The sequence below is a fragment of the Pan troglodytes genome, chromosome 6 (genome assembly GCF_028858775.2).
Source record: "Pan troglodytes isolate AG18354 chromosome 6, NHGRI_mPanTro3-v2.0_pri, whole genome shotgun sequence".
Taxonomy (NCBI): Eukaryota; Metazoa; Chordata; class Mammalia; order Primates; family Hominidae; genus Pan; species Pan troglodytes.
The window spans coordinates 35,741,111-35,764,991 of record NC_072404.2 but is presented as its reverse complement, the minus strand read 5'-3'; the positions used below and the strand labels follow the sequence as shown (position 1 = coordinate 35,764,991).

Genomic DNA, 23,881 nt, shown 5'->3' with positions numbered 1-23,881 from the left:
ATTCATAACATATATTCATCACATATTTTCCCCAGCAAATTACAATGACTGTTATGTGGAAATGTTCATGAATTTTTTTTTCTTTTTCTTTTTGAGATGGAATCCCACTCTGTCACCTAGGCTGGAGTGCAGTGGCGTGATCTCAGCTCACTGCAACCCCTGCCTCCTGGGTTCAAGCGATTCTCCTGCCTCAGCCTCTTGAGTAGCTGGGATTACAGGCACATGCCACCACGCCTGGCTAATTTTTGTATTTTTAGTAGAGACAGGGTTTCACCATGTTGGTCAGGCTGGTCTCGAACTCCTGACCTTGTGACCCGCCCACCTCAGCCTCCCAAAGTGCTGGGATTACAGGCGTGAGCCACCACACCCGGCAGAAAATTTTTGACATAAAAAAATTGGGAAACATCATATAAAAATATTTTGCATTATAGATAAATTCTGAAGTGACTTGAAGAATACTTTTGTAAAATGATTAGTTACCTATGAATAAATGTAGGTTTTGAAGCACAACATTCCATTGAACTCTATATTTCCCTAGTTACTAATCTGCCACATGAATCACAACAATAAATTATACATTTTGCTTTAATTCATATTTCTCATTATGACTGTATCTTGCAAATGAGGCAAAATCAGATGTGGCCAAAAGGTAAAATTAGTTCATTTGCCGTGGCTGAGCTATGGGGTTCTCCCAGAGTCTCCACCCTATTGCAGGGCCATACTTTTTAGCTGCAATTAATTGGATAACAGATTACTTTCATGCAACTCTTTCTTTTCTTTTTTTAAAAAATATTTTCATTACATTCACAACACCATGCAATGTTGTGTATGGGGGGTTAATTCCATTTCTATATGAGGAAACTCTGGCTCAGAGTTAGAGAAGTCAGGATGGCTACTAGGGCCTGGTGTCTCTAAAGTGTGTCATCCTCTTGTACCTATACACATGGGGCTGCAGGGCTAGGCAGGCGGTATCAGTGAGTGCAATTACACAAAGGTGAGGAGAGGTGGTGCTTTCATTGGCCTCCGTGTCAGAGAGTGGAGGGGACAATAGGAAATACAGTCCCTGTTGAGAGGAGCCACTACCCAACTCCAGTCTTGCCATCATGTGGGAATGTGGATTTGGTGTTGCCAGATCTTTGAGTTTTTAGCAGAAGCCAAATATCTGAGTGTCTATAGGAAATCTCTGGATCTTAAAATATTAGCTGCTAATTCAGATTTCTAAAAACACAATCTAATGCAGCACTCTGGGCCAAACCCACCAAATCTGCAGTCTGTCACCCCTGTTCCACACCACGCTGCTGGGAAGTATGTCAGCTGCAGACTGGCACTGAAGACCACAGAGTTAACTGTCAGAAGTAGATATTGCCTTTGAAATTGGAGAAAGAGACTGTTAAGCAGCTCTTAAAAGACATGAAGTGACAATGAAGCAAATTTTCAAAAGGTGAAAGAGCATTTAGACACTTCAAGGAAAGTTTCTGAAGTCTGAACAGATAGACTTTGACAAAGGGACCGCTTTCATCACGTATCCTTCTCTTGTTCTCACAATAATTGAGTCCTTGCTGTGTCCCAAATGGTATTCTGAGCACTTTGTAAGTAGGTATAAGCATTATCTCATTTAAATCTCACTGCAACCCTGGGAAGAATGAACTACCTATCATTATCCCTTTTTTATAAACGCTTGGAGAAGTGACAGGGCTGAGATTTGAACCCAGGTGGGCTTCAAAGCCTGCTTACTCACTTAATAGCCCATACAGTTATTCTTCCATTACTTGGTTCCTCATTCAAGGCATTGAATATTAGGAGCTGGAATTCACTGGCTGTGGAGTCCCAAAGCTTTATGCTCTACTCTCATGAGCTTTCAATGAAACACTTAGTAAAATCTTTCTTTTGGGCAGAGCTTGATGAGTCTCAGCTAATTTATATAGATGACTTTCATCAGCTGGCATTTACATCCCAATTTTTAATTAGCTAATTCCTTTCCCAAACACTTCATTTATTCCTATTTCAATAGAAGGTTTAAAACAGAAAAAAATCAATTTATAAATGAGTATCATTTGTCCTGTTTTCAGTTAAGCAGGAATGGCAATCATTTAAAAATGAATTTATTAATGAAGAGTATAATAATTTCTCCTTTGCTTTTCTGGAAGGTGGTAATTCACAGTCATTGAATTTAAATGTATTCAGTCTGCTCAATAAAGCTGGTAGTGTGGAGAATAGGGAAGTCTAGCTGGACATTTGGGTTTCATTCTTTACGTAAGTAAAGGCAGTTGGTCATCGGTACTTGCAAGACGCTTAATAAACCGAGAGCTTATATAGACAGTTATTTTCTTTCTCTTAGGCAGTCAAGGCTTTCTTTTCAATGCGTAAGGTAACTGATGAGGGATACTGTGTGCATCATTGAGATAAAGGTGCAGGGCAGTCTGGCAGTCATGCAGAAAAAACCCTTGCCTTGGCTCAGAGCATTCACGCCTTCAATAACTACTCACTGAACTTGAGGACAAAGACCTTTTCTCCCACACGGCTTCCTCCCTCCTCAGCTACACATTCTGTATGCGGTCTCCTAGTTACGGGAGTACAGTACTCCAGTCCCTCAAGCCTGAACTTGGGCCTCCTGCCACCAGTCAGAGGATGAATGCTGGTACATGCAGCTCCTTTGCAGTAAACTCCAGGGAAGCACTACTATCTTGTTCCCAAGAGGAAGTCATGAATCCTGAAAGAAGTTTGATAAGGAGGACAGTGGTGGTTAGAAACTAAGCTTAGGGATGCTTTATCATAGCCAATGGCACAGTAGCTAAAGCTGGATGGTCTAATATGGTAGCCTCTGGCCACATGTGGCTCTTTAATTTTCTAATTTTTACTTCTAATTGTGGTGAAACGCACATAGCATAAAATTTACCATCTTAACCATTTTTAACTTTAGAGTTCAGAAGTGTTAAGGACATCCATATTGTTGCACAACTGATCTCCAGAGCCTTTTCATCTTGCAAAACTGAAATCTGTACGCAGATTGTAAACAACTTATTCCCTTCTGCCCAGCCCTTGGCAACCACCATTCTACTTTCTATTTATATGAGTTTTACTATTCTAGATGCCTTATGTAAGTTTTTTCGTGACTGGCTTATATCACTTAGCCTAATATTGGGTGTTTAACTTGAAATTAATTAAAAATTTGGTTCCTTCGTTGAACTAGCCACATTTCAAGTACCAGATAGCCCATCCGGCTGGTGGCTACTGTATTGGATGGTGCAGATAGAGACTATTTCTATCATCTCAGAAAATGCTCCTGGACAGCGTTGGTCTGAAGGAAAACTGGTGGCTCGCACTGAGAGCTGATTGGAGGGGGGACTAGGAGAAAAAGTAGCAGATTTTTTTTATACTCTGCCAACGTGAATAATCTGACTTCTTTTCTCTGCCACAAAAATGTACCAGCTACATGATACCTTTACATTTACAACTTCCATCCTTATCCTAAACTCCAGTCTTTAATGTCTCCTCTCCTCCAATAGCATGCAACATTAAACTAATCAGTTGGAAAATACAGAGAACATAAATGTATAGTACAAACTACAGATAAATGCACTTTAAAATACTCTTAACAAGGACTTCTTAGGAAATGCCTGTCAGCCTACCCATCTGTGGGAGTTAAATTAGAGTGTTTCATTAATTAGAACTGTCAGTGTATTGCTAACCTGGCAAGAATCCTAATGGGTATTTGCCACAAAGAAGCCTTATTCAGCAGACCTGCCCTTTTAGCCTGTTGCTTTTAAGTTTTTTCCTTAAGACTCACAGTAAGAAATGTTACATCTCAACATAATACCTATAGACGTTTATATGTGCATGTGTATGGACCTCAACTTAAAATCAGAGTTTCTTGCTTTAGTACTTACCCTTACTGTATGAGATGCATACATGCTTTCTAAAAATGCTTTTCTAAAAAAACTTGTTCCTATCCACTAAATTGATTTCATAAACCACAAAAAGGCCACAACATACAGTTAGGAAAACACTGTTTTGGATACACCCACATCCAGTTTCAGGCCTATAGTGTAACACTGAAGCCCCACCGCCATTTCTGGGTCCCCACGGCTCAGAAAGCAGCTTCAGAATTATGCCTCAAACAAGGAAGTTTTTTAAAAAGCCATCAATTATAGCTTTATTTCTGGACAAACTCTGTTCACTGGTTTTAACACCGGTTTAAGTAGAATGTAGTTATGATGGAAAACCCCATCATCAAATGCTTATATTCTACTTTTCAAAGCTGAATATAAATAAGTTTTCTCATGTTCTAAGTTTTTATATTCGTGTATGTGATTGAGAGTTAATTGAATTTTAGGTTCTTTTTTTTCTTTGTGAAGGAGAATATACATTTCGTAACGTTGTATGAGGTTATAAAGGAAAAGGAGAAAAATCTTAAAGCCAGTTTCTTGTGTCATGCATGAATAATTTAACAGTTTTTAAGAATCATGTAGGGCTGAGCACGGTGGCTCATGCCTGTAATCCCAGCACTTTGGGAGGCCAAGGCAGAGGGATCACGATGTCAGGAGTTTGAAACCAGCCTGGCCAACATGGTGAAACCCCGTCTCTACTAAAAATACAAAAATTAGCTGGGCACGGTGGTATGCGCCTGTAATCCCAGCTACTCAGGAGGCTGAGGTGGGAGAATTGCTTGAACCCAGGAGGTGGAGGTTGCAATAAACCAAGATCGCGCCACTGTACTCCAGCCTGGGCGACAGAGCAAGTCTCCATCTCAAAAAAAAAAAAAAAAAAAGAAAGAAAGAATCGTGTAAACAAATATTTTAAAATGCATGTTTATGTAATATATAAATGATGTAACTTGTCAGATTTTTTTTCATTTTAGTGTGAATGTCTGGTATGTTACCCAATATTTTGACAAATAATAGGAAGAGAATTGAGTTCCTTTGAATCACTTTCCGAAGGGTTTCGTCTCAGGTTCATGAGAGCTCTGGCTTCCAGATTGGCCAGTTTTTCTTTTCCCATGTGGACAACTGTAGGAGGCCAACTCACTATTTGTGTGAAACATAGTAATGAAACATTGTGTGCTCTCTGAGCAACTCTGAATTGGGCAGGTGTAAAAAAGGTAAAAGAAAGTATCAGAGAACAATGCCAAATAAAAAAATTCATCCTAGCTATAACTCATATAAGAATTTGCCACTTTTGAAATTTCAGATGTATTAGGATATAGATGCAGAACTAAAATTTTTCTTTAAAATTAAATTCCTAAATTGCTATTCTCTCCTGGGTTTACTTTAAAAATCATTTCTGGGATTATATCAGTAAAAATACTTATAGGAAAGTTGGAAATTAGAGGAAAAGATGAAAAAGCAAAGAATATTTCATTGCTGGGCTCCCACTGTTAATATTTTAAGTACATTTCCTGGGCAAGTATTTGGGCATAGTCTTTTTCTATCTATATTTTAAATAAGATAATTTATCTTGCCCCCTCAAATCATTTCTTCATGCAATTAAAAACTCTTCACAAACATATATTTAATGGGTTTATAGTATTCTACCCGATAGATGTAGCAGACATTTTCAGCCAGTTCTCTGATGCTGGACAAGTAAGTTTCAGTTTTTCGCCTGTATGAATACCACTACGTGAACACTTATGCATACCCCTTGCCCATATTCCTGATTGTTTCCTTAGGATACGTACATAGAAATGAAATTACTTATTCTATTTTCATCATTTCTATCTGCTTTGTGGTTTCCTTCCTATCACAGGCAACTTCTTTGATATTGTCTGTATGCAATTTTCAACCTAAAACCTGACTTAAAAACCTTCAGTGCTTTACTGTGTGTTGTGAAATAGACACTAAAGTACTTGATGTGACCTTCAAGGCTCAGTGTGGACCTGCCCATTATATACCCACCTCTCCAGGCCTCTACCCTACTTTCCCTGTCCTCAGTTGCATCAGCTTTTTAATTTCTTGGCTCCGTTCCTTTTCTCCAGTTTCAGGGCCTTCAGGCCTGCATGTCCTTTCTCTGAAACATTCTCCCTCCATTCACCTGTCTTTTGTGGAATAGAAAGTGAGACCTCTGCTTAGAGGAGGTGGGTGGAGATTTGAAGAAAAGTGAAGGTGTCAAAAATTCATTTAGGAAATAGAGGAATTGGCCAGACAAGTACACAAAGGATTCCCAGATAGTAATGAGGGCCACTCTCATGGTGTTTTCAGAGTCAGGATATGAGATTCACACCAAGAGAAGTGTAATTGGCATCTACAGCTATGATTACCTTTAACTTACGTAATCTAAGTCAGCCTGGTGAGTTTTGTAGCTGCTTCCTAAAGTTTGTTTTCTTCAGTCTTCCGGAAGTGTCCCACCTCCTCTTTGCTAATTCAGTTTATATGGATGATAGCACATTTTGTCCTTAGAATAAGAGGACTTCACAAACAAGAACTTCTGAGATCACTGGAAGCCTTAATATGAAAATCTTCATTTCTGGGTTTCTTTGGGACTCTGTATCACTGTCCCGTCCAATGGAGTTTCTACTAGCTACATGTGGCTATTTAAATGAAAATTAATTTAAGTTTTGAATAAAATGGAAAACTGTGCTCCTTCATCAGTCTAACTACACTTCAATAGCTGCCTGAGGCTAGTGGTCGCCATATTGAATGGTGGACATACAACATTTCCATCATTGTAGAAAATTCTTTTGGAATTTTCTACAGAAAATTTTCTTTTCAGAAAAGTCATCTCTGAAGCTAGTCAGTGCACACATGGTGATTCAGGAAAAATTAATGGACTGTTAGCCTGGGCTAGTTTGCTCCTAGGTCTGATGCACAGTTTGCTGGTTCATCTAGCTTTTTAATTCTTAAAACAGACTTTGAAATTCTGCTCCCTGCTGGCATTCCCAGTCGTTCACAAAATTTAGTGGAAAAGCCAGCCTCCCTTGGCCCACATACCCCTGGGCTTCTGTTGCCTATATCCTCATCATGATCATGCGACCCAGATTATTTGCTGACTAAGCAGGTGCCTTGGCCAAATAATAGGTGCTTGCCCAAAACCCCATGGGTTTTATTTATATTCTATAGATAAATCTCATAAATGCAAAATTGGTGGATTTCTACCATTTTTAAGGATCAAATAAAGTAAGGTTCTGCTCCTAGGCAAGACACTAGCTCTTTTGAAATGGCCCAGTGATGGGGAGAGAGGGAGCATATGAGATACTCGAGGCATCACACAAGAGAAATGCATCCTTTCCCCATCTTATCTTCCTCTGGGTCTGTTTCACTTTATTTGTCTCCAGCAATTCCCCCGATGCCCAGATTCTAGTAGCACTCTATAAAGGCATTTGATTTCATAATTATTCTAGGTCTTTCTTGTGCATACACATTCTTTGTTTATCTCTCTCTACTCCTCCAGTCTGAAGATAAAGCCGTTTTTGTGAAAATGGGAAAGGTTAAGGGGAGAAAGAACTGGAGCCTCTTTATCTTTCTGGCTTTTCTTTTCCAGAGGGAAGGGGCGATGTTCTACTGAGCTAGAAGGGAATTATTTTCAGAATTGTGGGGGCTCCCCCATTTCTCTGCACTCTGGGGAGGGGCCTGCCATAAACAATGCAGGGAAGAACTCTGAGTGTGCATGTAGAAATTAACCTGAAGTAGATTGGATATAGAAATAGCAATACAGTCCCATACAAAGAGGTTTCTAAACATAGAATATTGATGACTCTGCAATTTGGTAACTGCTCTAATTAGGAATGAGGCAAGTAGATTTTGATTGGTTTGCTTAACAGAAAATTTTAGATATTGCTCTATTTTAACAGTCAAAACCCAAATAAAGTTTTTTTTTTTTTTTTGAGACAGGGTCTCACTCTTTGCCCAGGCTGGAGTGCAGTGGCGTGATCTCGGCTCACTGTAGCCTCAGCCTCTCTGGGCTCAAATGATCCTCCCTCCTCAGCCTCCCAAGTAGCTGGGACTACAGGTGCATGTCACCACACCCGGCTAGTTTTTGTATTTTTTGTGGAAACAGGGTCTCTCCATGTTGCCCAGGCTGGTCTCAAACTTCCAGGCTCAAGTGATCTGCCTGCCTAGGCTTCCCAAAGTGCTGGGATTACAGGCATGAGCCACCACACCCAGCCAGCAAATAAAGTATCCTATACTTATGCATCCTCCACAGTTTGCAAAATATGTTCTCAAGGATCATTTTATTTGATACTCTGATAAACCTGTGGGCTGTGGCAAAACATTTGCAAAAGGGAAACCTAGGCTCAGAGAGGTAAAGTGACTTAAGCAGGTCACACAGCTAGTAGGTGGTGGAGCTGAGTTTTGAATCCCATTCTTGTGCTTTTCTGAAAAGATTGCTGTACTTCTCACTTATATTTCAGACTTGTAAAATAAAACACATGGAAGTTGGATAATTGATGACACAAATACAATAGTTGGTATACTAGATAATGTTTCTTGAGTGCCTGTAATGCCAGGGGTTGGGGAAAGGGCTACTATGGTTGGATGGCATCAGTCCTGCCTTCAGGGAGCTTTCTTTGAAACAGGTAAAGAAATATACAAGCAACATATGTACATTATTTTATAATAAAATGGATGTATTAGTACCTGTGGATGGTGAATAAATGAGAGTCCTTTATAGAAGTCTTTATGAAAGAAAGGGTTTTGAATCAGATCCTGAAGTATATGTACAAAGACTAAGGGCAGGGCATTCAAGCCAGGTACAGAGGCATGGCGGGAGAAAAGAGAGATATTAGAGAGTCAGCTTCAGTGTGGTGGACTATTAATAAACAAGAAAAGAACCCTTGTTTATCACTCATTTAAAATCTACTCTGCATAAGACATAGTGTACATCTGCAGTTACAGCGGTGTGCAAAAGGGAAAGGTCCTTGCTTTCATATTGCTTAGATTTTGCTGGGAGAGACTAAATATTGATTGTTGGTAATAAAATAATCAAACAAGTATTTCAGATTATGATAATTACTTTGAAGGAAAAGGACAGGATTCTATGAGAGTGTATAGTACAGCAACACAAATTAGAGTACTAGAGTGATATTTGAGCTGGTACATGAAAGAGGAGGAGTTAACCAGGCAGATTGTTTTGGTACAGGAAGCAGGGAAGGGAGTGGTGAGGACAAAGGAGGAGCATGTGCAGAGGTCTGGCAGGCACTGGAGGAGCTAGAAAAAGGCCTGTGTGCCGGCATTGTGAGAGTGGAGGGGTGAGTGGTAGAAGATGGGGCTGGGAAGGGGAAACAAACTTGATCATATTTTGGTCTTTATTCCAAGAGCCTTGGGAAACTGCTGAAGTATTTTAAGCAGGAATGGTGTGATCAAATCTTCCTTCTAAAAGGATCACTTTGGCTGCAATGCAGAGAATGTTTTGGAGTGGGGAGTGATAGAGGTTTTGGAGCAACCCCTCAGGAAGTTATTGTAGTGGTCCAGGCTGGAGATGGTGGTGGCTTGGTGCAGGGTGGTGGCAGTGGAGGTGGAGAGGAGTGGGAGGTTTCCATAGAGATTTAGGAGATGGAATGTACAGGACTTGGTGATATATTAGATAATGGAGAAGCAAATGGCAAGGATGGTTACCTTGGCTACCAAGATAAAGAACCTTGAAAAGGGAAGAAGATGAAATCAGCTTCGGATATCAGGCAGGCAGCTGGGTCTGTGGGTCAGAGGCTTAAGGTGAGAACCCAGCTGGAATTAAATGTGTAAGTCATCAGCATGTAACTGACAAGGGAAGCTCTGAGCATGGATGCATTTTCCCAGATAGAAAAGATCATTAAATGAGGAAAGAAGGATGAAGCAGTGAGGATGTGCACTGGCCAGGTAGAACAAGCCAGTCCAGGAGCTGCTGGGGAGGTGGACGGAAAACCAAAAGGTGTTTGAGTGTTATGTCATCGAGGTGGAGTAAAACTACTAAAAACAACAAAGCAGGGTATCTGTCAATTGATCTGTAGACCCATTTCCTCATCACACCCTAAATCTGTTATGTGGTGGCTATGCATTTCTGGATCTGAGGCATTTGTGTAGTTAGTATTAAGGTATGTTTATTTATTATTTTATTATTGTGAACAGATTGCAGTGTGTGTATGTGTGGTGTGTGTCTGTGTCTTCTGCCTAGAACAATAACCTCCTTTCCTTTCTCCCACATCACTGCACTTTTGGCTGCCGCTGTGGTTTGTTGCAAATCTGAGCTCATTTAATCCCACAGAGTATTAAACAATATCTGGTCTCGGTGGCTCTGTCATTCCACTGCAGGCGTCCCACCTTCATTTGCCAGCTGGGATCTCTTAATGAGCTAGCTGTGCACAGTTCAATAGTAAAACACTTTTAGCTGGTGAAATATGTTTGAAGAACTCACTGTTGGAGTGTTCCATGTGAGGCCTGCTTCCACTCTCGCTGGCATTCTCTTTTCAGGATGGCTGCAGCTCCACCAAGTTACTGTTTTGTTGCCTTCCCTCCACGTGCTAAGGATGGTCTGGTGGTATTTGGGAAAAATTCAGCCCGGCCCAGAGATGAAGTGCAAGAGGTTGTGTATTTCTCGGCTGCTGATCACGAACCGGAGAGCAAGGTTGAGGTAAGCCGTGCATTGCAGTCTTGCGAGTCACACTCTCTTTTCTCTGGCTTTGCCGCTAGCACAACCCTAACTTCTTGCTTGGAAGCTTGCTCACAAGTCAGAGCTGTCATGTCAGTTCTGCTGATTCCTGTTTCCATGCAGGTTTGCTCATAGCCTTGAAAACAAGGTCATGGGAGAGCTCTATGCTCACTGCTATGGCCATTGTTTTATAATTAAGTGAAATATGTACATAGTTCTGAAATCAAATCTAAAAAACAAGATTTATTCACAGAAGTCTAACTTGTATCCTTGTCCCCTTTACTCCATGATCTTTTCCCCTATAGGTAATCATGTTTTGGAAGATCTTGGTTTATCCTTCCATTTGCAAAATTACACATATAAATGTAACAAATCACACACACATGTGCATATTCATCCTGGTCCCTTTCCTCCTTTCTTCGATTAACAGCAGCATGCCATATATACGTTTCTCTACTTTGCATTTTTTTTCATTTTTATTTTTTTATTTTCTTCAATCAGCTTTCTCAGGTTGAATCTCTACTTTGTATTTTTCAACTCAAAACATATTCTGGAGATCACTCCCTACAGTACATGCAGGTCATAATTCCTCATTTAGAGCTGCATGGTGTTTCATTCTATGGATGTATCATAGTTAACCAGCTCCATATTACTGCTGGACATTTGGGTTGTTTTCAGTCTATTGCTATTACAAACAGCACTGAAGTGGATAACAGCCTTATGCATCTGTCATAGTGTCTGGTCTCAGTTTATATATTTTTATCATAATAAAACATTATCCATTAATTCTTATTTCAAATCTTTTAAAAATACTATTTTTGTCAGTATTTCTTTGGGATAGATGCCTAGAAATGAAATTGCTGGGTCACAAGGTAAATAAAAATGTAATTTTATTAAATATTATCAAATTGCCTTCCATAGGTGGTGTACCGTTTTGCATTCCCATCAGCACTGTATGACAATGCCCGTTTCTTCATATTCCCAGAATGTGTTGTCAAACTTTCACGATGGCTATTTTATGTTAATTATACTTTCTGCCATTTTACTAAATTCTTTTATTGGTTGTGTCAGCTTTTATCATTGCTTCTCTTGGGGTTTCCAGGTATATTTTTATATCACTTGCACATAGAGATTGTTTAGTTGTTGTTCTGTCTTTAATTGTTTTCTTGTTTGATTGCTTTGGCTTATAGCTCGGGTTTTATGTTAAGTAGTAGTGGACATAGTGGGTGTCCTTAGCTCTGCACCTGACCTGAGTGGGGCTGTCTCTAGTGCTTCCCTATTAAGTAAGCTGCTGGTTTTGGGATTGAGATTTATATAGTTTTATGTGCCACTGCACCTGGCTTATGATAAAAAGTATACATCAGTCAGGTACAGTGACACATGCCTGTAGTCCCAGCTACCCTGGAGGCTGAGGTGAGAGGATCACGTGAGCCCAGGAAGTTGAGACCAGCCTGGACAACATGGTGAGACCCCATCTCTTTAAAAAAAAGAAAAAAGTATACATGAATTTCTATTTTGAGTATTTCTAAAAACAACAACTCAGGAATAGATATTAAATTTTATTAAGTATCTTTTCAGTAATTATGGAGATAATCACTTATTTATGTGATAAATTGAACCATCTTTGCATTCAGGGCATAACCTTCTTGGTTATGTTTTGTTTATAAGTGTATTTACCTGTGTGTGTTTCTGTGTGTGTGTGTGTTTAGATGGTAGTTTGTTAAAGGATGAAAAATCTGGAGAAAATAAATTAGGGCTAGTAAATGAAGAAGCTCTTTTCACTACATAACCTCTATTCTTTGGTGCTCTGTGCTTCACAAAATAAACTGATTTTTCTGATGATTGTGCTTGGTTTCAAATAGGCATTCATCAATTTGTATTTTTTTTTCTTAAATTCTTCCATTACATCCAATGTGTATTTTATTTTCATATCTAAATCTTAAATCACACTGGCTCTGTTTCAGTTCTTTAAAAGCAGTAATCAGCACCAAAGAGCAACAGAACTCTATGAGGGGCTGCTTACTTTACATGAATTTAACAAAGGCACTGAAATGAACAGGCAGGTGGGCAGGACTTCACATGGGCTGTCTGGATGATCCGGTGGCAGACTGTCTCCTACTGGGCTTTCACCAGACCCACTTTCCTCTCTTACTGAGCCACTAACTTAATAAAAGCCCTTGCAACTTTAGTGGGACTTTCCTTTCGTATAGGTGGAGAAGAGTGCTAGGTTCCCTGGTGAGCATGTTAGGTTTTAAATGGGTATTCATCAATGAGTGAATGTCCATGTTATTTGGGTCCAAATGTTTCTCTCTTTTCCTGGAACAGAGTGGACTCTGTGTGGATAAAGTTTGCTGATTTGAGTTGTTACTGACCTTCCCTGTCTGTCCTCCCTGAACGTTTCTATCTTTTTTTCCCAAAAGACACACAGACTAAAATAATCTTTGATTTTTACGTGGGCAGATATAAGTTCTCAAAGGTGGCTGCACCAAATCCCATCCCAAGTGCCCTTCTTCCATTGTGAAGGGCACTCCTTCCACGAAGAGGGAAAGGTGAGTCTATGCCCTTCACTCTCACTGTGAATCTTTGAGGGCTTGTGATTGCTCTGACCGGTGGAGCATGGTGGAAGTGATGCTATGTGACTTCCAGGGCTGGGCCAAAAAAGGATACAGCTTCTCTCTCTCTCTCTTTCTCTCTCTCTCTCTCTCTCTCTCTCTCTGTGTGTGTCTCTCCCTCTCTCTCTCGTTCCTCTGTCTCTCAGATGATTCCAGGCCCCAGACACTGGAGTGGAGACACATTATCCCTGCTGTTTGCTGTTCAAATCCATGAGCATTAAAAAAGTTGTTTTACACCACTAAATTTTGGGGTAATTTGTTAAGTAGCCATACTAACTTCAAAAATCACACAAAGCCATTTATAAACATGTCTGAAATAAATATTTCAAAAAAATTTGTTTTCTTTTTTGGAGGATAGGCTACATAACTCTTACTTTACTCTCATGGTTACAATTATTTTAAGGATGAGGCTAGATTCCTTTTGCTAGTTAATCTATGGTATATGATTACTCAGATATATTTAGGTTAAATCCTGTCCCCTTCCATACATAAGTATAGTGTGGTATATACCATAATTAGCCTCTAAGGCAGCTCTGACCTCTCTCTGAGTTCCATACCTGTGTTTTGAGCTGCCTCTTTGCGTTCCCACTTGCATATTCTGCAGGTGAAATAACCTCACGGGTAAGAAAGCAAATTCATTTCCCCCAGCTCATATATGTTGCTGTAACAACATATGCATTGTCGGCCACGTAGTTTATACTAGAAGCCCTCGGGAAACGTCGACCCTCACTTCCCCCATCCCCAATGCACAGGGACAGCTGTCACTGAGTCCCGCTGCCCCCTCTCTTGTTTGTCCATCTCCTCCCCGCTGCCCCTGACTCGTTCAGACTGAGTCCATCTCTTTTCTGCTACAATCTTCTCATTTGTCCCTGGGTCTCTTTCTCCTGGGTTCTTCTCCCTACAGGGTTACCAGAATTTTCTTCCCAGAACATAGATAGCTCTATCACTCCCTTGCTGAAAAGTGTTTCGTTTTGTTTACAGGATGAGAGTCCAAGCTGATTTGTATGCCATTCAGAACTCTTCCCAACTGGCACCCTGCTCACTTTTCCTTTCTTTTATTCTCTTTCATTCTTTTCTATTTTAAATTGATAGACTATTTTTAGAGCAGTTTTATGTTTACAGAGAAATGAACAGAAGGCACAGAGAGTTCCCAAACAGCCCCTTACCCTGCCCTCTAGTTTCCCCTGCTAGTAACGTCTGGCATCAATGTGGTACATTCGCTACAACTGATGAGCCAATATTGACACAGTATATATATATATATATATATATATATATATATATATATATTTTGTTTTTTGAGACAGAGTCTAGCTTTGTTGCCCAGGCTAGAGTGCAGTTGCACAATCTCGGCTCACTGCAACCTCCACCTCCCGGGTTCAAGCGATGCTCTTCCTTCAGCCTCCCAAGTAGCTGGGATTACAGGTGCCCACCATCATGCCTGGCTAATTTTTGTATTTTTAGTAGAAACGGGGTTTCATCATGTTGGCCAGGCTGTCTTGAACTCCTGACCTCAAGTGATCCACCCGCCTCGGCCTCCCAAAGTGCTGGGATTATGGATGTGAGCCACCGAGCCCGGCCTGATACAGTATTATTAACTAAAGTTCATAGTTTATACTCTGTGTTGGATATCCTGTGGGTATACCTATATGTATAATGACAAGCCATTGTAGTATCATAGAGAATACTTTTACTACCCTAGAGGTTCTGTGCTCCACCTATTCACCCACCCACCCTAGCCCCCAGAAATCACTGATCCTATTGTGTCCATACTTTTGCCTTTCCTAAAATGTCACATAGTTGGAATCATTCAGTGTGTAGCCTTTTCAGATTGGCTTTTTTAAACTTAGTAATGTTCATTTAAGGTTTCTTCCTATCTTTTCCAAGCTTGATGACACATTTCTTTTTATCACCGAACAATATTCCATTTTCTGGATATACCAGGTTATTTATCCATTCACCCACTGAAGGACATCTTAGTTGATTCCAAAGTTTGGCAGTTATGAACATAGCTGCTATAAATATTTGTGTGCAGTCTTTTGTGTAGACATAAGTTTTTAGCTCATTTGGCTAAAGACATTTTAAAATGTAATTTTTCATTTTGAGTAGGTAATCATATATTTATGTGGTTCAAAGATTGAATGATATTTAAAAGGTTCACAGTAAGAAGTCTTCCTCCCTTGTCTCCATCCTGTATAACTCTTATTAATTTCATGCATATCCTTCCAGTATTTTATGCAAATCCAAAAAAACTGAATATCAGGCCTTATTTTCTATTGTTTTGTGTGAATGCGGCACATTATGCACGCTACTATTAAACATGATTTTTTAATATATAACTTTGAACTTACAGAAAAGATCTGCACTTTCCTATTTTCACTTAACATTTTCTAAAGATTTTTCTATAGAGATTGTCCTTATTTTTTTCTTACAGCTACATAGTAATCCATTGTGGAGATGTACCATAGTTCATTTAATTAGTGCTCTATTGGTAGATGCTTGGACTCCTTCTAGTATTTTGCTAGTCTAGAAAGTGCAGCTGTGGAGAACCTTGTACATAAGTCATTTTGTGCATGTGTAGATACAGCCATTGGATGTACTTCCAAATGTAGCATCATTGGGTCATAGGGTAAAGCTTTTATAAGAATTGACCTCTGTAAGGGTTATACAATTTCCTGCTTACTTTTCTATTCTCATTGTTAGCTCTGCCCTCTCAGCTTGTACTCTAGGCCCCAGCTACACTGAACTGCTTGCCTTTTCTTGAACAAATAACACACTTGCATTTTTCTGTGCTTTTGCTCTTTCTGTCCTTTGCTGAGAAGATCCTTCTTCTCCCCTCCTCTCATCTACTTGGTAGACTCCTGTTTATCCTTCCAGGCCTCAACACCAATATCCACTCCTCCCTTTAGCCTGATACTCCTCTATGCACGTCAATTGAAATTTACAACCACCTGAAACTAGGAGGATGAGTTCTGGCCCAGGAGAGAGGGGTCCTAGGTTCGTGTTTTGCCTCTCCCTTTATAGTGTCTTGGGCCTTTGAGCCTCTCTGAAACTCAGTTTCTTTATTTGCCAGATAGAGATCATAATACCCCCTCTGCCTGCATTACAGGCTTTAGTGAGACACACGTGAGCTGATGCACGAAAGCACTTTGTAAAGCTTTAAGGAGAACATTGTGAAGAAGGATTTTTTTTTTTTTTTAAAAGAATTGACTAATGTTGAGAATTGCTGTGACTCCGGGTCTCAGTTCCAAAACTATCTTTGGCACATCACATACTACTGAATCTGCTTTTCAAACTTACTCTTACCCCTTTAGTTCCCTTACAGTTACATCTGTCTCCATCTCCTATACTTGTACCAAGTACAGAATGATGGGTTCTTTCCATATTTAGGTCTAGGAGCCACAATTACTATCATGTAACTTTTATACAAGCGACTATTAAAATACAGACTTTTTTAAACTATGAAGAGTAAGAACTTTTCATAAAAACCCATCTATTCCTCAGCCATTTCATGACATTTTATTTTATTTTATTTTATTTTATTTTATGTTTGAGACAGTCTCACTCTGTCACCCAGGCTGGAGTGCAGTGGCATGATCTCAGCTCACTGCAACCTCTGCCTCCTGGGTTCAAGCAATTCTCCTGCCTCAGCCTCCCAAGTAGCTGGGATTATAGGCATGTGCCACCATAGCCGGCTAATTTTCGTATTTTTGGTAGAGACAGAGTTTCATCATGTTGGCCAGGCTGGTCTCAAAACTCCTGAGCTCAAGTGATCCACCCACCTTGGCTTCCCAAAGTGTTGGGATTACAGGCGTGAGCCACCATGCCTGGCCCATTTCATGACATTTTAAACATGTGTCCTGAGGTTTCCCTAGAAACCTCATACTTGAGTGTTGAGGTCCCAGGAAATCATTTTCTGAGAATATAACCCTCTATTATATAATTTATTATATAATAATTTAATTATATATAAATAATTATTTAATAATTATATAATTTAACTACATATAGATAATTATATTATTTAATAATTATATAATTTAATTATATGTAAATAATTATATTATTTAATAATTACAGTGTTTAATAATTATATGAAACTAATTATATACTAGGTGGTTATATTCTCAGAAAATGATTTCCTGGGACCTCAACACTCTCAAGTATGAGGTTTCTAGGGCAACCTCTGGACACATGCAAAAACCGTGGAAAAAGTCGTGTGGACTCCTCATTCATCCACTCACCCACCTGCCAACTGATCCCCCTTTCCAGGCGGTTCTCCCTTCAACTTGTCCACTTAGCCACTCTCCATCTTCTTGTCAGTCAGTCCCATCCAGCCATCATCTCCATATGTCAGGTTCACTGTACCTAAGACTAGAAGAGTAAGAAATAAGATCCTCCAGCACAGAGTTCCTCAGTTTCCAAAATTACACTGGATTTTTTCTTTCAGCTGCAGTTTGCAATTGGAACATCCCAATTTTATATTCTTTAGTATTTCCCTTGTGTATTCAGGGCTTTTAACAACATCACTTTTGGCTGCAGAGTAGGATGGATAAATAGGTATCAATATTTATAATACCTATTGATAAATAGGTATCCTGTCTGAGGATGCATCAGAGAACTCATCTCAACTTTACCCCAAATCCTGCCCTCCCTCTAGGTAGGCGTGTTGAGGAAGCAGAGGAATAACTTCCTGGATTATGGTGTGTGGATGTGTGTGTGTGTGGATGTGTGTGTGTGTATGCATGCATGCTCATGGATGGTACAGGTCCATTCTTACATGGTTGAACCTTCTATTTAGGAAAAAAATGGATCCAACATTAGACTACTTTTCCAGAAAAACAGTGGACTTTGGCTAAGGTTTACGTTACTTATACTTGGTGTCCAAGAGGCTAATTATACCAGAATTTACGGAGACAGAATTCTTGATAACAAAGTTAGATTTGACACATAATATTTTTTAAAAGAGTCTTTCTTTGGTAATAAATATTGTCTCCATTATTTCCTTTCTTAAAGTCTTTATCATTTCCTCATTTTTTTTTCAAATTAGCTTAAATTTTTGTCTGTTTTCCACTACATGAAATACCGTATGGATTCACTGTTGTCAATGAGTTTATATAACTTTCATGATTTGGGGGAGGCTTTTGGTAGATTATTTCCCCTTTCTTTATCATTGAAAATATTTACAAGAAGAATAGAAAATTACCAGTTAATGATGGCTGGTAGCATTGTTAGTAAAATTGTCCAGATGGAGGCTATATTTGTGATGTGTGGGTTGTGTGTATGTTGCGGGAGTCGGGGGAGCTGAATTTTAATTCTGAAAGTTATTTCTTACAATAGGAAAGTACAAGTCATTCTGGAATCAGAGAGAGCTGAGCAAAGCTCCATGACCACTGGACAGATTTCCTCCCTCCCTCCCTCCCTCCCTTCCTTCCTTCCTTTCCTTCCTTTCTTCCTTCCCTCCCTCCTCCCTCCCTCCCCCCACTTTCTTTCTTTCTTCCTTTCTTTCTTTTTTTGTTTTCTTCTAGTCAGCTCCAGAATCAGGAGTCCCCAGTCTTGTATGGAGTCAGAAGTGTCTCCCTCACTTCCAAGAGAACATGGCTTAGCAGAGGGCTTCCTTCCATAATGTCCCCTTTCCCAGATGCATTTCTGATCTCAGACCTTTGCATTGTTCCTCCCCAAAGATCTTATGCTTCAGTGAAATAAAAAACAGTTCTTCTAAAGTGTGGTTGAGGATGTTGCCCTCTGATCTCAGCACCTTCTTTTGTCTTTATTTAAACTTATATGAACCTTAAGAATACATTTCCTAAAACCAGTCAAATAGCAGGCAAGACACTGGGGTAAAAAAATAAAATAAAAACAAACATGGAGGGCATGGTGGCACACACCTCTAGTCCCAGCTACTTGGGAGGCTAAGAGGGGAGGATCGCTTGAGCCCAGGTGTTGGGAGGACAGCCTAGGCAACATAGTAAGACTCCATCTCTAAAACAAACAAACAAAATACACACATACACACACACACATATATAATTTAAAATAAATAAAAAACCCTCAGTGATAATTATCAATGCTTCTTTAGAGCTACAAAGTTTTAAAAGCTAAAAACATCTCTCCAAAGCATCCCATTTTCTTTGCCATCTTCTCCCACCGTAAGAAGTTTAGCTGACTCATCAACTCATCTCACAATGGTTTTTGCTGGTGGTGCCAGGGTTGTGTTCACCATCTTGAGTACAGTACGAAAGGCACAATGGTTGTGTTTCATTAATTGAAACGTCTATTGTGTGAGTGTCTCTGTTTCCCCTTTCACTGGGTCATATCCAGAAATAGTGTGTGCTGGAATGTGGATGGGGTGAAGTGATGGCATGAAGCTGATCTTTCTTTTCATTTTCGACGTAATCTCACAAAATAATGAAGGGCTTGCTCTGCGGAATTGTTTTTGTCTTTGGCTCTAGGTTCTTTTCGAGGCTCATGTTTTCTATCCTCCAACCTAACCTGGCAGGTGGTCCCTGAGAGAGTGGCAAGCTCAGGACAGGCGGATCCTTGGAAACCCCCTGATTAGCACTGGGCAGTGCTGACATTTAGAAGAATGCTTGCCCACACTCCAGCTCTGGGCATTCTTATATTGTTATGTGACTTGGGCACCCAGAAGTCACACTAGCTGACAGATTTATTTTATGAAAGGCTGGGTGGGAGTGGCCATGGGGCAGAAAGACCAATTGCTCATCTCTTTCCACAGTTCACTTTAATAACCAAAGGTGAGACCAGCACCGTCTCTGTAAAGATCCATCTTTTAAGTGGTGAACACTTTCCTTTTTTCTTTTTCTTTTCTAATAGAAATTAAGCTAGGAATTTTGACTTGGGGAACTAAATTGTTTTTGCCACACTGAAAGAAGATGTCAGGTGCTTTTTGGATATTTGTACCTAGAGAAACCTCTTTTGCTTCCTCAAATCCCACTTCTCTGGCTCATTAATAATGTGGCAGTTGTAAAGGTGGGTGGATTTTATATTTAAAAGTGGCTGTGGAGTTCATGTTCTAGATGGCTGACTTTACCAAGTTGAGCTAATTAAATTTTGTGTAAGTGTTCCTGATTTTGTGAGATCTGCTCCCAAAGTGGGATTTTAAGTAGCCAGTCTATCTACATGAGACAAGTGTGTTTACCCCTCCCCAACCCCACCTGGTTGTGATTAGCCAGATTTAAAACATAATGGAGCAGGTGTGAATGGCTGTCATAGAAGAGCCCTTATGAGGCCCGTGTTCTGTGGCCCATGACAAAGATGCAGCAAGGGGCATGTGTTCCAGGCTCGGGGCCTGTGAAGGGATCTGGCTGCCTGGCTTTCGGTCTGGTGCTTAGGAGGGCTGATTGGGCCCATCTGGCTACTTGGGGATCCCCTTCCTTCCTCACCATTCCGAGTTTGGCCTGAAAAACATCAAGTTGGCTGCATATATTTTGAACTCCTACAAAGACCATCTGGTCTTTTTGATTCAATTGTCAACATTTTTTTAATCAGGCAATCCGTATTAAGCCCTTGTAGTTCTGTGCCTTAATGACATCATGGCAGCTCCCCCACATGGCACAGCTGGGACCTCTCTGGACCATAGAGACCCTTCACATGCCCCTTCCTCTCTTAAGCCCTTAGCTGTGTCTGGAGTACCTTGATGGCTGGCCCATTTTTTAAGGTCAACCCAGATTTCTCCCACGTGATACAGCCTCTAGCGGACCATGCGGATGTGTTTCCTCATTTCTTTGGACTTTTACCTTCTGTGCTCCCTTAGAGCTTTGTAATTTCTCCAGCCATCCATTCAGCCACCGATCCAACAAAAGGCTTATTGATGCCTGATATATACCAGACTTGGGGTATGTCAGTGAACTAAATAACAAAGATATCCCCCTTCCCTCTTGGGGCTTACACTCTAGCTGGGGGAGATAGTATACATAAACAGTACATGTAATAAGTCCATCAGTTCTATAGTATTTCAGAAGGGGATAAATGGAATGGAACGGCAAAGAGGAAAAGCAGAGCCGGGCTGGGTGGATCAGAAGGCCAAAGCAGGAGGCAGTGGCACGATGCTTCAGGAATGAAGCAGGCAGGCCTTGGAGACACTGAAGCTGGCCTGGGCTCGTAGAAATTTGTGTGCACGCCTTTGCCTTCCTCCCCAGCCAAAAGGACAGGGCCTGGGCCTCCTCACTGATTTTCTGCTTGCAGCATTTAGCACAAAATGCTTTGCATGTAGTTGGTGTTCTGTAAATAATTGGGGAAATGGAAATGAGTGTGTAAAAATGAATTTGAAGACAAACCATTTCCTAATTTTTACTTTTTTTCTGCCCTTTTAAAAACCTGTATAATAAATCTGTGCTTAAGAAGCTGAGATTCTTTTCCTATTTACTCATTGTTTTCAAGACAAAAGTTGCCACTGGCACTCAGTGCGGACAGGGGTTTTGGAAAGTGTTGGTCAATGCCTGGACTACTTTTTGACATAGAGTGCAATGTTAAGATGTAAACGTCAATTCCATTTAGAAGAGCACAGAGGAGCAGAGTTCGATTACTGCTCTGGCCAGCTTCGTGCTCTACAAGAATCATTTTTTTTTTAAATAAATAACTTTTGGGAACTGCATAGGGGAAAAATCTTGAGTATATTTTATTGTCAGTTTGCCATGAAAAATTCAAGAGTCTCTTGAAAAACTCTGGATATAATTAGCTTTCAGTTTGCAAATATTTATCAAGTAAAATGACATTATCCCAGTGCAGAGCAACACCTTAACATGAATTGTGCAGACCCAAAGTCACCTGACCAATGAGTGTGTGTGTCACACGGGTTTCAGCTCTTACCTGAGGTTTAGCGATTATGGTAAATCAATACAGAATAGCTTTGTGGGCTGCATTCAGTCAATATAGCTGGGTCTTGAGATAAAAAAAGAAAGATCTAAGGCTGCTGTTGCTTTCAACTGCCCTGCTTAAAATGTAAATGACTCCTGCAGCTGATAAAATTCTCCCTTGAGAGCTCCAGAGCACTGTGTAACTTAGAGACTTGAATTCAATACAGCGTCCACCACACAAAGGGTGTGTCATAGGCTCGTAGAATGTCAGAGTCAGGAGGCCCCCATGGAGAAGCTAGTTGCAGGTTCCTCTGCCGTGGGTCACAATGTGGGGAGGAGAAAGGGAAGCACAGGAGGGCGAGACTCTGAGGGTTACCCACATCCTGGTCCCGGGCCTCTTCCTCCCTTTGCCTGGACATACTTTGACTGATTTTATTGTGCTTATGATTCTGTGTAAGAGTTCGTGTGAAGAGGTGTTCTGAGGTTAAAAATAGTTGGGAAGAAATAGTTTGACTCAAATTAGCTCCCTCATTTTCCAGGTAAAGCCACTGCAGCCTGGAGAAGGTAAGATGCACCACTAAGTTGTGTGTTCTGCAGTTCTGACAGCAGCTGGAGATGCACCTCCATGGGACCGTTTCCTTCTGTGTCCACCTCACTGTCTTAGTGTGAGGATCAAATGGGACAGGCGGGAAATCCCACAGTGTTATGCAAATGTTACAAATGTTATTATCCTTTTCTGTTTTCTACCACTAGAGCAACCATGTAGGTTATCAAACTGTGTTCCAGGAAACCCAAAGGGTCCTTGCAGGGGGACTCAGAATTCTGCTTTCTTTAGGCAAAGATCTTCCCTTTTACCTGCTTTCTATCTTAGGCTTCTAGGTGAAGTTTCTTTTGAAGGTAGGGCTCGTAAATTGCTGTGTTCAATATTGGTGAATGCTGGCAGCCGCCTGTGCCTGTTGAAATGGTCAGGCTTAGGATGTTCAGGATGATGATTGGCTGAATACCTGGTTCAAGATGATTGCCCTATTACGTGAGCACCAGGAATAGATTGACATGAGCCACACAGACTGAAACTCACCATGGAGACTTTTGAGCTACGTTGTGAAGACTTAAAAATCAGGGTATTCCCAAGGCCTTTTATTTTTTGGCTCTGTTTGTAACTAATATGATGGTTCAGTATAAGTACCCAGGAAGAAATGAGGTGGTACCTGACAGGTGATGGCGCTTTCTTTCCTATGTTTGTTTTTCAGTGCACTTACATTTCAATCGACCAAGTTCCGAGGACCCATGCCATAATGATAAGCAGACCCGCCTGGCTCTGGGGAGCAGAAATGGGAGCCAATGAACATGGAGTGTGCATAGCCAATGAAGCCATCAACACCAGAGAGCCAGCTGCCGAGATAGAAGCCTTGCTGGGGATGGATCTGGTCAGGTACTGCACGGTGATTCTTTGAAACAACTTCCTAGAAAAGGTTGGAAATGGGGACAGGATTTATTTCTCCCTAAACCTTGCATTTTTTAACATAATCCTTCCAAAGATGATGTGTGCCTTTTGATAGAAACTTTAAGATGATGAGATAAATGAGTGGATTACAATGGAATATTACTTAACAATAAAAAAAAAATCAAGTGGCTGGGCATGGTGGCTCATGCCTGTAATCCCAGCACTTTGGGAGGCTGAGGCAGGTGGATCACCTGAGGTCAGGAGTTCGAGACCAGCCTGGCCAACATGGTGAAACCCCGTCTCTACGAAAAATACAAAAATTAGCCGAACGTGGTGCTAGGCGCCTATAATCCCAGCTACTCAGGAGGCTGAGACAGGAGAATTGCTGGAACCTGGAAGACGGAGGTTGCAGTGAGCCGAGATCATGTCATTGCACTCCAGCTGAGGTGACA

General features: G+C 40.6%; 1 protein-coding gene across 6 annotated transcripts in view; it reads left to right on the top strand.

Moving 5' to 3' along the window:
* SCRN1 (secernin 1) overlaps positions 1 to 23,881 on the top strand; it is a 68,919-nt gene that overhangs the window by 10,462 nt on the left and 34,576 nt on the right. For 2 of the 6 annotated variants that reach the window (XM_003318230.7, XM_519021.8), the window contains exons 2-3: positions 10,380 to 10,539; positions 23,236 to 23,417. In XM_003318230.7, coding sequence (XP_003318278.2) covers positions 10,381 to 10,539; positions 23,236 to 23,417 — 341 coding nt within the window. In that variant the 5' untranslated portion in view covers position 10,380. Of the gene's footprint in view, positions 1 to 9,159; positions 9,182 to 9,578; positions 9,645 to 10,379; positions 10,540 to 22,298; positions 22,550 to 23,235; positions 23,418 to 23,881 lie in introns of those variants that run through there. The other 4 variants (XM_009452837.4, XM_009452836.5, XM_063815290.1 and 1 more) reach the window with 4 other exon arrangements.